The sequence below is a fragment of the Helianthus annuus genome, chromosome 9, assembly GCF_002127325.2.
Source record: "Helianthus annuus cultivar XRQ/B chromosome 9, HanXRQr2.0-SUNRISE, whole genome shotgun sequence".
NCBI classification, from domain to species: domain Eukaryota; kingdom Viridiplantae; phylum Streptophyta; class Magnoliopsida; order Asterales; family Asteraceae; genus Helianthus; species Helianthus annuus.
The window spans coordinates 87,893,976-87,907,952 of NC_035441.2; the positions used below are offsets into that span (position 1 = coordinate 87,893,976).

At 37.9% G+C, this 13,977-nt stretch overlaps 1 protein-coding gene across 1 annotated transcript in view; it reads left to right on the forward strand.

Annotated features, from left to right (window-relative positions):
• Positions 1 to 4,711: 4,711 nt before the first annotated feature.
• LOC110875735 overlaps positions 4,712 to 13,977 on the forward strand; it is a 56,928-nt gene continuing 47,662 nt past the window's right edge. Inside the window, exon 1 of the mRNA XM_022123939.1 lies at positions 4,712 to 5,201. Coding sequence (XP_021979631.1) covers positions 4,712 to 5,201 — 490 coding nt within the window. The remainder of the gene's footprint in view (positions 5,202 to 13,977) is intronic.

Genomic DNA, 13,977 nt, shown 5'->3' on the forward strand with positions numbered 1-13,977 from the left:
GATTATAGGAAGTTGAATACCGGAACTTCCAAAGATCATTTTCCTTTACCATTCATAGATCAAATAGTTGAGAAATTGTCGGGGCAAAAATTTTATTGCTTCTTAGATGGCTATTCCGGTTATAACCAAATTGCCATCCATCCGGAAGATCAATCAAAGACTACGTTTACATGTCCCTACGGTACATTCGCATTTAGGCGAATGCCATTTGGATTATGTAACGCTCCCGCCACCTTTCAAAGGTGCATGATGAGTATTTTCTCAGATATGGTGGGAAAGTCTTTGGAAATCTTCATGGATGATTTCTCAATTTTTGGATCATCTATTGAGGCTTGTTTGGACCAACTAGATAAAGTGTTAAAACGATGTGTTGAGACTAGTTTGGTCCTAAGTTGGGAAAAGAGCCATTTTATGGTTCAAGAGGGAATCGTGTTGGGACAACGGGTTGACAAGAAACCCGTTGCCATATACTACGCAAGTAAGACTCTTTCGGATGCGCAATTGAATTACACAACCACCGAAAAAGAGCTACTTGCGGTGGTATATGCCTTGGATAAATTTCGGTCTTACATATGGGGTAGTAAAGTGATTATTTATTCTGATCACACTGCAGTTAGGTACCTCATGGAGAAGAAGGATGCAAAACCGAGATTAATCCGATGGGTGTTGTTGCTCCAAGAGTTCGATTTAGAGATACGGGACAAGAAGGGTATTGAGAATGTGGTAGCGGACCACTTGTCCCGGTTGATGGTTGAAGAGGATCCGAAGTCCTCAGAAATCAATGAGTCTTTCCCAGATGAGCACATAATGAAACTAGATAAATTACCATGGTATGCTAACATTGTTAATTATCTTGTTACAGGAGATATGCCAGCACATTGGGATAGACGGAAAAGGCAACACTTCATGTCCCAAATCAAATACTATCGGTTGGAAGAACCGCATTTGTGGAAGGAGTGCGCGGATCAAGTTATAAGAAGATGCATTGATGACGAAGAGATTCCAAGCGTGTTGCAGCATCTACACTCGTTTGCATGTGGTGGCCACTTTAGTGGTCACAAAACGGGTCATAAAGTGTTAAATAGTGGTCTTTATTGGCCTACTATTTTCAAAGATGCAAATGAGTTTGCCAAAAATTGCATAGAGTGTCAAAAATTAGGGGGTATTTCAAAAAGGGATGAGATGCCCATGCAACCAATCCTTGTAGTCGATGTTTTCGATGTATGGGGTATTGATTTCATGGGCCCATTCCCCAATTCCTATGGCAACTTGTACATCTTGGTGGCCGTTGACTATGTGTCAAAATGGGTCGAAGCAATAGCCACCAAGACAAACGACCATTCCGTGGTTTGTAATTTTGTCCAAACTAATATTTTTTCAAGGTTTGGGATTCCTCGTGTCATCATAAGTGATGGAGGATCTCATTTTAAAAATTTTCGGTTTGGAAAACTTCTAAAACGGTTTGGTGTTGACCATAGGATTGCTACCCCCTATCACCCGCAAACAAGCGGGCAAGTTGAGGTGTCAAACAGGCAAATCAAAGAGATTTTGCAAAAGACCGTGTGGGCAGACCGTAAGGATTGGTCAATTAAGTTGAACGATGCTTTATGGGCCTACCGTACGGCACATAAGACACCCATAGGCACCACACCCTACCGGTTGGTTTACGGTAAAAATTGCCATTTACCGGTTGAACTTGTGCACAAATCGTTATGGGCTATTAAAGAGGTTAATGTGCAATATGATGATGCAGGTAAGGAACGGAAGCTCAAGTTATGTGAGTTAGAGGAGCTAAGGGAGATGGCATATGAATGCGCGTCTAAGTATAAGGATGGGATGAAACGAGCGCATGATGCCAAGTTGAGAAAGAAAGAGTTTGAAGTGGGTCAAAAGGTGTGGCTCTACAATTCGAAGCTCAAGTTCTTTCCCGGGAAGCTCCGGAGCAAATGGATGGGACCCTATGTTATCACCCGGGTCGGACAATTGGGAGATGTTACTATCGAGGACCCGAAGGATGGGGTACGGCAAATGGTAAATGGTCATCGGCTAAAACCGTTTCTCGACGGTAACGAAAAGGTAGACGAAAACAAAGAATCGGTGAGCTTCGTGGTAAGCCTCCCGGTTTATGAGGTCGAATGAAAAGGACCGGTAACAAATTTTGTAAGTTATGTATAATTATTAATTATTTGTGTGTTCTAGATATAATCGTTTTCATTTGCTATTAATCTCTCTTGATTGTGTGAAGTCCGGACATTCTGAACGGGTCATGAAGACACAAGGTACGTGTTTAGACTTTGTTATGTGCATTGAGGACAATACACGATTTTTTTGGGGGGTGGCAGGGCCGTTGACGATTATCGCATTTTTAATTTTTAACTTAAAAAAAAATTACAAAAAGATTTTTAATAATTTTTAGGATTTTTGTATATACATAGTCCCTTTGGAAAAAGTGCACAAAATTCCCTCTATTTTTCAAAAAAAAAAAAATTGAAAGTGAAAAAAATGGTGCCCATCGGCGACAGGCATATACCCGTCCCGGACGGCTTCTCAATAGCCCCGTGGGCTTAAAATTCCTGTATCCAGGTATATAAGGCGTCGGCCACAGGCCTTATTTCTACTACCCGTCGGCGACGGGGTAGTGACCGTCGGCGACGGGCCTTCATTTAGAGCTGCGGGAATTTTTTTTGAGGCGTAAAACCGAACCAAGAACCCATTTAACCGATCCAAACTGCACCTAAACTCAATTGTAACCACACATTTGACCCACCTTCACTTTAACTTCACAAAAAAAACCATGCCATCTCTCTCTCATCTCACTTCATCTTCTTCACTTTAACACTCCAAGAACCCTAAAACCTTCAAGACTCCATAACTTTCTCAATCCTCCACCAAATCAACTGATTTTTAAGTCCATCTTGGGTAATTTTTCAAGAGAAACAAAACCCCCAACACGGTTTTCATCAATTCTTGCAATTTTGCAAGATTTCTGGGTGTGTTACTTAGGGTTTTTGAAAGGGTGTTCATCAATCTACTTGTTTTACATCTTTTCACAGTTTTTCTTGTTCCAACAACACAAAGGTATGGATTCTCCTTAAATTTATGCTTGATTTTCATATAGTTAGTGTTTTTCTTCCGAAATTTTAAACTTTTTAGTTTAAGAGTAGGTTGTTTAGACAATGTGTGTTGATCTAGCATGATTTTAAGTATGATTAGTTGTTATGAATGGAATTTGAGCATGTTATAACTATAGTGAAGTAATTACACTTGTTATACACATGATTGAACATGAAGGTGATGTTGAATATATTGTCGAAATTATAAGAAATTGTAAGTGCAACAATGAAATTGATAAGTAGATGATAAAATTGGCGATTTTGGAAGTTTAAAAATGCAATTTTACTTTCACTTGTTAATTTTTCAACATCACATCTCATGTTCAAAGTTTGAGAGTCTAATGAAGGTTGAGTTTATATTGATGTTGCTTGTTTGTGATTGTAGTTAAGGCTGGTGGTAAAAGGCAAAAGACTACAGGCCAAGCGTCATCATCAGGGGTCGGTTCTTCTTCCGGTCTAATACCGAAGAAGTGGGAGCAACTAAGCCCCGTAGAGGAGAATGATGCAAGATTGTATAGGCAGGATTGGGAGTGGGCGAAGTTTAGGGATAGCCAAAATGCTAGAATTTGGGATGATGAGAAAAACAAACCGTTATCGGGTTATCAAGACAGGAAGTTAGAGGCTAAGTTATGGAAGTGGAAGATGGTGAATGATGTGAAAACTTCAGTCCCAGAAAGGATAATATGTGAACGAGTTGTGAACGTTGAAGAATTTCGTCAGATTGGGATTGTGCAGATGTTCGAACGGTTAGGTTGGGAAAGTGTTCTTGACTGGTGTGAAGATAATACCTCCAGGGTGTATTTAGCGGAGGTGTCTTGAAGCTCATGAACAAGAATGAACCTCCATCGCAGTGGAAGTTGGTGGGAAAGACTAATCGAGGGAACATGACAATGTCCTTCGAGACGATAAATTGTATCGCGCGTTTCGACTCCTTGGGAGTACAAGCATATGATTACCCACCCATCGAGCATTTTTTGGATAATCATATGAACAATGATGATTCCGAGCAACTGTTAGATGTTATTTTACCGTTCAATAAAGGGGGATAAATGAAAAGAAAGCAAATGTCGCTTGAGGGAAAGATTCTTCAAGGGATTTCTGTTGAGAACATCTTGGCAAGGTTTGGTGATCGTGGAGGTGTTAGAGTGAGTGACTGTAGGGTGGTGCACGCTTTGCCTTATGGAACCCCAACATTGTCATGGAGACACATAGTGATGATGAACACGTGGGCTACTAGGGAGTCGTCCCAGAGGCGTTTTATTCCGTACGCACGCCTCATTAGCGCCATGATTGTGCAACAAAATTGCTTACCCCCGGAGTCACTATGGGTTTCTAAGCCGTTGGAGGAATTTAACATGGCGTACATGAGGAAGAATTGGAAGATAGAAGTTAAATTCTCGGGGAACAAGTACGTTGTGACCGATAATTTGGGTAACAAGTATGAGTTTCGTACTTCTGGAGTACCACCAGCATCGGAAGAAGATGAAGAAATGGGTGATGAAGAGGAGGAAGCTGCACCCTCTGGTCCACAAAGATCCAGACAGAGATATATGCGGCCACATAGGTAAATCAATGCAGATGTGGCGGGTTTTTTGACCATGAGACGGGTGCCCTCCTACAAAAATTTCGATCGAGGACAGCAGGAGATATATGACAATGTCTCCGCATGTATAGGTGAAGGACGGGAGTACAATCGAAGAAGGGAAGCTTGGGATGGGTCCCATGGACCCTCCATGCAGGAGTATTGGGCAGCTCAAGAAGCCCATAGGGAGAGAATGAACAAGTTTGTGGAAGAGCAAGAACTGTTCCAAGCAATGCAAAGATCACACATGGAACAGTTGGCAAAGATGCAAGAGGATGAGGCTGCCCGAAGACGGGCATGGGAAGAAGCAGAGGCAACGCGTCGGAATGAAGAAAGAGAATTGAACCGACGCCGTTGGAGTGCCTTGTACGTCTCTCAACAAATGGCGGTTAATAACGCCAAAGTGCTCCACGATCAGGAGCGGCACCAAAGAGACTACCAAGTCGGCCTCCCATATGCCGAGCACTCGGGGTGGACAAATTACCCCGACCTTCCCTACCCACAAGGCCCATCCGACCCGACTCCGCATTGGCCCGAAGCGGTAGGGTCTAGCTTTATCCCGATCCCGTACCAACCGCCGCCTCAAAGGGAGCAAAGTCCCCTCGATAACTATAGGGAGATGTTCGAGGCCCTCACTGGTTATCCATACCAACCCAACCCGCCAGTGGATCCAAACGAGCGATATCAGCGGTAGAGGTATGGTATATTTTATGTTGTTGTTGTTGTATATTTTGTTCCTTTATTTCTTGTCGTTTTTATTTAATTTCTGCCTAGTTAAATGAACTTTGTGGATGTGTTCCCTATATAACCCTCACGAGACCTCTCGTCCTCCCAAGCTATTGGGGGGTTTAAAAGGGCTTGTTGCATAAGCTAATGCAACCGTGATTCCTACGAAAGTGAGTTAGGTTTGTTGTTGTTGTAAAATATTTTCCACAAAAAAAAAAATCAAAGTGAAATAATGCATGGCTTGGTAATGTGTTCATAAAAAGGGTAGAACTACGTAACTAACAAATTTTGATGGTTGTGAGAAGCATGCTTCTACACAAGGATTAGAATTTGTAGGTACAACATGTTCAAGGGACAACCATTTTTATGAAGAAGACGCATGATATGAGCATCAAGCGATAAAAATCAGGTGCATGTGTTTCTTTTTACTTTGATTGTTAGTTAGGAATAAGTGGATTGTAATGTGTATTTTAATTTCCGGGGTGAAAAGTTGGGAAGGTTAGTCGTGTCACATCCCTTGTGCATTTTTAAAACTCTAGTTCTTATACATTGAGGACAATATGTACTTTAAGTGTGGGGATGGGGGAGTAGTAAAAGTTTTCGATTTTTGACCCGTTCATTTAAACACTACACATTGAGGACAATGTTTACCTCAAGTGTGGGGATGGGGGAAAAATTTCAAAAATTTTTCAAAAATTTCTTGTTTCAAAAGCGATCTTAAAAGCACAAGTAACCAAGTCAACGAGGGATGGCACAACCCATTTGGTCTTTTGTCATGGTCAAGTTCAAATTAATAGCATGACGGGTATTTAGCGGGTGGTTAATTGGGAATAATCCGCCTAAGAAACTAGTATATCATGCATATCACATATCATACCCTTATATGTGAGGTTTGAGCCACTTTTATATCATAGAATTGCATTTACATGTTTCTTTGTTGAGTGGACCATTAGTCGCGTATTGTAGAACTTGCAACTTTTGATACATTCGAGACCATAGACCGAATACAAGCACGAGAATGATTAAGGCATTAGGTAAACCTTTTCCCTTTACACAATTTTTATATCCTTACCCAAAAATTATCCCCTAGTAGCCAACTTTGAGCCTAAACCTTTCGTTTGACAACCCATCTAACCCATAACCATAAGCCGTTTCTTTTTAAACCCGTGTGATGAAAATTCAGTATAGGTTTTTTAGTTGTAAAGTTGTGAATTGAAAAAAAAACAACAGAAAATGTTGCGAAAAATAATGAAAAACCATTGAGAAAAATCCAAAAATATGTGTTTCTAGTTATTGAATAAAAGGCGAAAATCGTTGCCTCGTAGTTTATGTCTATAGTTAGTTTTGTTTAGAATAATTGCTTTGTAATAAAAATCAAGTTTTCATCACCTTAGCCACTTTAAAACATCCTATTTCCTACCCTTCGCCTAGCCCCATTACAACCCTTCAAAGACCTTTTGACTTGTGCTTGGTATTCGTGTTCGGTGTTGGAGAATGATTGAGTTGCAAGCCTATGCGGGTACGTGTTCTAACCGATTTTGAGTGATTAATTGATTGTAGTGCTAATACATTATACATATTAGCCAAATTTTAAGCCGAGTGGAGAGAACATTGTGCGGGATATGCATGACTTGTTAGTTTTACGGGCGGGTTAATCTTGGATAACCATTATTATATGTGATTATTCACTTTACCGGTAAATATTTGGAAATTGTAAAGAGTGTGAACTTTTGTATGACAATAGACCTTAACCTTTGTCTCAGGAATGGGATGTGTATTCGTTGTTCGACCCACGTGAAAGTGAAAAACATATTTGCTTGAGGGCAAGCAAAAGACAAGTGTGGGGATGTGATACGTGGTTGAAAACCGGTGTTCGTTATTGCGTAACTTTGTGTTTTTACACTAGTTTCAATCTTGAATGGCCTACTTTTAATTAGATTTGTGTTTATGCAGGTTTAACGAAGTTTAAGGAGCTTTTCGGGAGTTTTACGAGTCACCGGGTCGAAAACCGGAGCACCGGAACGCATTACGGATCAAACGGGAGTGAAACAAGCAAAATCAGAAGTTGGGGTTTTGAGAGCCCGTCGGCCAATCATGCCCGTATCCAGATGAATAGGCCGTCGGCCAGAATTGAGCTTTTGGGAACCCGTCGGCGACGGGGTCAGGCCCGTCGGCGACGGGTGGTACTTTTGCCAAACGCGAAAAACTTGAATTGGGTTAAGGATCTCGATTCTAATTGGCCGAGGGACATCAAAGTCGGGGGTTACACTCACTTTTGAGTTTTGAACTTGATCTTGGAGCCATTCACCATCCACTATTCAGCTACCATTCCATCACTATCATAACAACAACCCGAATCATCATCATCCATCTCACATCAATCATCAAAACCCTAGTTCATCCAATCCATCATCCTTTTCTCCATCATCATTCCATAAACCCTAATTCTCCATCATTCCTTCATCTTACAAGCTTCAAGATGACTCCATCCGCATTCCAAGAATCCGGTGATCAAGTTGCATCAACCATGAGCGGCTAATCATCTCGGTTTCACCCCGGTGTAGGTAGTTGTTAATTTTAGGGTTTCAATTTGTTCTTGTTTCATCTTAGTGACAATTTGTATTTGGTTTTTGAAACTTTTGACAATAGTATTACATTTGTTACGAATTCGTAAATTGTCGAACGATGTTAAAAGTTATGACTCTGTGAAACGGTGATATGTAATTGTACGTTATCATTGTTAGGATTTACTTATGTTGATTACAAAGTGTCTTTTTGTCGTTCTTCAGGACGTCGATAGCTAGTAGCACCTAAGTCACGGTACACTAAATCCGTTAATCAAATGCATTTGAGTTGAAACTAAAACTTGTAGAAATCCTAGGTTAATAATCACCGAAACCGGGCGTGATTCCTTTTTATTATTATTGTTCTAGTAACCATTTTTTATTGCAATTGTTAATTAGTAATGTTAATCATTCTCATCAATTCATTCCATTAAAAATCATCTTTCTCAATTATACGAAAACACAAAAAATTGTTCTAGTAAGCTTCATAATCGTGACAATTGTTTTAATTCATTCGAATCCACACACAAACCACATACTCTTCGTGGATCGACCCCTTACTACCACTAACACATTGTTAAGGGTAATTTGGGCTTATAAATATTATCTTTGACCGGAGCACGACACTCCGATCAACCCCCTATACAGGTACCTGACTATCTGCACAGGATTATTGCCACATCTAAAGTGTCGCGTGACAGGACTCGGGAGTGGTGCATAAGTGCTGACCTATTCATCCTGTACTCTCTGTTATACATGAGGCCACAGGCATGACGTGGTGTATAGCATAGTACTTTTGCATCTACACATCATTGGCAAGAGCAGATGTTGTTGTACGAGGGGAAATACATCACAATTCTTGCGCGCTCTGTAGGGTATTTCCCAGATGATGACCCGAATTTGTCCTCGACGATCATGTTGACGAGGGTAGACATGCGTATGGTGCATGGCATGCGCATGGCGCCCAAGTTCCCTTGCATCGGCCTTTGGTTTACCACGAGGGGCCACCATCTTTCGTGGCACAGCCATTTTCGGAGGTCATCTCGATCGTGCTTCTAGGGGTGGAAGGCATGGAGGCGTTGAAATAGTCACCTGATCTTGATATACCACCTCCGTCATCGCAGCCGCCGCCATCGCAGCCGCCTTAGTAGACGTATCACGTTTACCGAGGTGTGGGGCTACCTCCAGTTGTACATGCCTTTCTCCATGGCATTATTTTCCAGATTGACCGGTTGGAGGATTTGATGAGCTAGTTAGTTGAGTAGAGCAGCATAGGAGTAGGGCTACCGGTTTCGAGCCCCGACCACTACTCTCGGCGCGATAGTATCCTAATCCTAGTGCCATAGCTTAGGATCCCCACCCGGTAGGTGACGATCTACCAGCATAGACGTGGTCGTTCTCTATTTCTAAGTATTTCACATTCAGTTTATCTTTGTTTTGTTATGTATGTCCAAATTAGTGTTATATATATGTATAAATTTGGTTGTTTATATAGGTGGTGTTTGTTTACAATGCTTAGCATGTTTAGTTGTTTACCTATTATACAATAGTTTCTTTCCGATTAATTTAAAATGTTTGTATTATCTAATAGGGTGAGAGTTGGCTACAAAGTCCATTTTTCCTACAAAATGTAAAAAGTCATAAAACACCATAATGTTAACCATAAAACACACTCAAAACCCACAAATAACAAAGTGAAGATTACTAAAACGCCATATTTGTGGGTTTGTGTTATGTTTTGGATGATAAGGCTTTGATTATCAAATGACTAACATTAGTGTGTTTTATGTTGATTATCATGTTGTGTTTTATATTCATAGTTCTACGATGGTGTGTTTGAAGTTTTAATGGACTGATAGGGTTTGGATATTGTGTTTTAGTGTCCTTTACTCTATAATTTGTGGATTTGGAGTGTGTTTTATGGCTGAAATTGTGGTGTTTTATGACTTTGTACACTTTGTAGGAAAAATGGACTTTGTAGCCGAACCCCACCCTTATCTAATAAAATATTTACTTATATAATGTTTTGGAATTTATAAAGTACAAATATATATACATATATATATATATATAAATGTTTTATGATATTTTATAATATTAAAAGATAAATATTGTATGTATTATTTTTTTTATAAAAAAAACTTTTTAAATCTTGTTAAAATGATAAATAAATAAAATTATAATCTTATACACCTCGTATCAGTCTATATGAACCGCGTAACACTACACAAATCCCATTATGCCCAACTTTTGAAGAAAAAAACACATGGGTCGTGCATAGGCCCCGTATTAACCTATACACAACGTATACGACTAGCTATCAGAGAATAGAACTGACAGTTGCCAGTTCTGATTTTAATATTTTTGGTATACGTGTGTTTAGGCCAATGCAATACCTATACGCGACGGCGGGGTATTGACTTAGCTTTTTGGGGTGTGTGTATAAATAGAGCCTAATTTAGCTAACTAAAACGAATCCTTTAGAAAATAAAAAAAAATCAATATTATAGAAAGTTGATATATTGATATTCAAACTAATGGTATTAAGGTGTTGGATGATTGCATATTCAAGAGGTGAATGATCGATCTTCATGGTGAACATAAATGTGTGGTTTAGTGGTAGAATTAGAGAGTGTGTGAGTTGTCGTTCTGGGTAAAAAATGGTATTTGGACACCCCCTATATACCACGTATATCGTTATATGTGGTGTATATGTTTCATATCTACTAAGCTTGTATTAGTGAGACATCAATCAGCCTTATACGTGGTGTATAGGAGGCTGAATAATATGTATGTTCAGGGAATCATGGGGGTGGTAAGGGTAAAAGTTAAACCCTATACGCGGCGTATAGCACTATACGTGATATATAGGTCTAGAATTTGCACTTTAAAGCTTAGAAGTCGGATGAAGGGTGATTCAACATAAACTTTAAACCATATTTTTTTCCGACTGATCCTTCAAACCATTCGTATTACGATGTTGTCTTGGGACATTAGCTATGTTTTTGGCGAATATTCGAATGAGTCATGGATGTCAATAATCATTTTCAGACATGTTGAATCTTCTTATGAAAGAGGGAAGTTGTGTTCGTCGTTCGTTGTGATGACGGAAGAGTAGTACACGACTTGAACGAATAAATAAATCTCTATGAGACCACCCGTAGTGGGCATCATCTCCGGCGTGATCCCCCCAAAAAACGGCGCCACCCCACCCCCGCCGGCGTGATCCGGCAAAAATCCCCCGCAGGCGTATTTTAAATCACGCTTGGAACAAGTTGTTTTGGCCAATCAAATCTTATCTTCCTTTTTCATTTATTTAATCTTCCAATAGGTTTTTTTTTGGTTTTTTTTTATTTATTTCTTTACACCCTTTTATTATAATGCCCACATCCCCATTACACCCGTTTTAGAAAAACGCCCAGTAATATTCCTTGCTAACTGTACTGCTAAATGGCGGAAAACGCCCAAAGATTGGGGCATTATTCACCCTTACCACTACGCATATTCTAAGTGTGATGCTAATTTAATTTTACCACTATTTTGTTGTTTTGTATGGTATCATTATCTATATTTTTCCTATTTTAGGAGCACGGTATATAAACAAGCAATAGAAAGACCAAATCATTATATTATATTATATTATATTATATTATATTATATTATATTATATTTTATTATATTATATTATATATTTTCAACAACTACAATTTAAAGTGTCGGCGGAAATAGCTCCTGCTCTCTGTTGATTTAAATGGGCGGCATAGTCAACAGTGCCAGGCAACTGCCTGTCACTTTCTTATTGGTCCAACAAATTTACGTTTTTATCCCGCCTTAAAATTACGATTTTGTCATCAGTATAAAATTATGTTTTTGCCCTCACTTAAAAATAAATTTGCGCTTTTACTCCCACCTAAAAATTTCGATTTTGCCCTCGGTTAAAAATTGCGATTTTGCCCCTTTTAAATTTACACTTTTACCATTAGCTTTTTTTCCTTAAAATTACGATTTTGCCATCAGTTCAAAATTATGGTTTTACCCCCACTTAAAAATAAATTTACGCTTTTACTCCCAGCTAAAAATTTCGATTTTGCCCTCGGTTAAAAATTACGATTTTGCCGCATTTAAATTTACACTTTTACCGTTAGTTTTTTTCCTTAAAATTACGATTTTGCCATCAGTTCAAAATTATGTTTTTACCCCCCCCCCCCCTTAAAAATAAATGTAAGCTTTTACTCCCAGCTAAAAATTTCAATTTTTCCATCGGTTAAAAATTACGATTTTGCCCTATTTAAATTTAGAGTTTTGCCATTAGTTTTTTTTCTCACAGCCAAATTATGATTTTCCCCCAACTTAAATTTACATTTTCTCCATTGTTTTCGTTTGTTTTCTTGGTTAAATTACAATTTTGCCCCCTGTGTAAATTTGCAGTCATGCCGGCAGATGCCTGGCACTCCCACATTGGTCTTTTTAATTTACGATTTCATCCCTGAATTAAAATTATCATCTCGCCCTCGGTTTAAAATTATGCTTTTCCCATCGTTTTATTTTTTTTTACCAAAACTATAAAAGTTTTTTGTTTTAATTGGTTTACTCCATTTAATTTTTTTTCGTGTCAAAGAGCTGCCTAACACACGCTCGTTAGTCCTGAAAAATTACATTTTGCCATGAGACGAAAATTACGGTCTTACCATTATTTTAGTTTTCTCCCCAACAAAATTATAGTTGTGTTTTTTTAATTGATTAAAAATTATTCGGCTATCGCCCCACAACACGAACGAGACATCAACTAGTTATATAATATAACAACTGCAAGTGCAAGTTCAGTTGCAGTAACTTTTTTTCCCCTTTTTTGTTCTTTTATCTCTTTCTTTTCTTTTTGACTTTTTTTTTCTTTTATCTTTATTATTATTTTTATTATTTTACCTTTTAACTTTCGGTGCTAACAATTACAATCTTTTAACTTTCTAAAAAATTTTGTAATCAAATTTTACGTGTTTATTTTTATGTTTGTATAAATTCAAATTAATTTATGTTTAAACGTAAATTTTTCCCGGTAGTAAATTGGGTCAAATATAATATAATTCTTATGCTTATTATTATGTATGTTTTCAGTTAATCTACATTTTAATATAAATTTTATTTTATTTTTTCTATAAATGAGTCAGGTAAAATATAATATGTTTTCGTATTTATTTTTATGTACGTATTCAAATGGTCTACGTTTTGACGTAAGTTTTTTCCGGAAACACGTCGAGTCAAATATAATACGTTTTAATTAGACGCTATAAATTCGAGTCACTTTACGTTTTGATATCGTCGCAACGTGTCGTACCTATTTTCTTAAGTGCTTATTTTTATGCACGCGTCAGTATAAATTCAAGTTGGTTTACCATTCAACGTAAATTTTCTTCGAAAATATGTGTCAAATATAATTCGTTTTCTTTCTTATTTTATATATGTTTTCAGATGCTGGGCTACATTTTAATGTAAATTACAACTAGAAAGTTATATGGACAGTGCTTTTATCCTATTGGCTTTTTTTGTTTCTTTCTTTATTTTTTCTGGACTTTATTATTTTTATTTTTTAGTTTTCTTTATGTTAAGTGTTTTAGTTTTAGGTTTATTTTCATTAAAGTTATATTTAAGATAACATTTACGTTTCAATTTACAATTAATTTAAAATCATTCTGTCTCGCTGTCCAATTTAAATTTATGTTTATGGTTTTCGGTTGATGTAAAAACATGTGTTGATATTCTTTTGAGCATGATTCTTTCGGTTAGTATACTAAATCAAAATAGATATCGATTGAAACCCCACAGGATAGCGCATGTATTCTTAGTAGATCTTTGACATTTATTGAATCAATTGGAATTGATATCCCATTTGATTTTAAATAATCCATAAAATCAAAAAAAAATAATAATCAATTAATTTTCGATAAAATATTCACTTTAGATTGGAACTAGGGGTAAAAGTGAACTCCTCATTGTG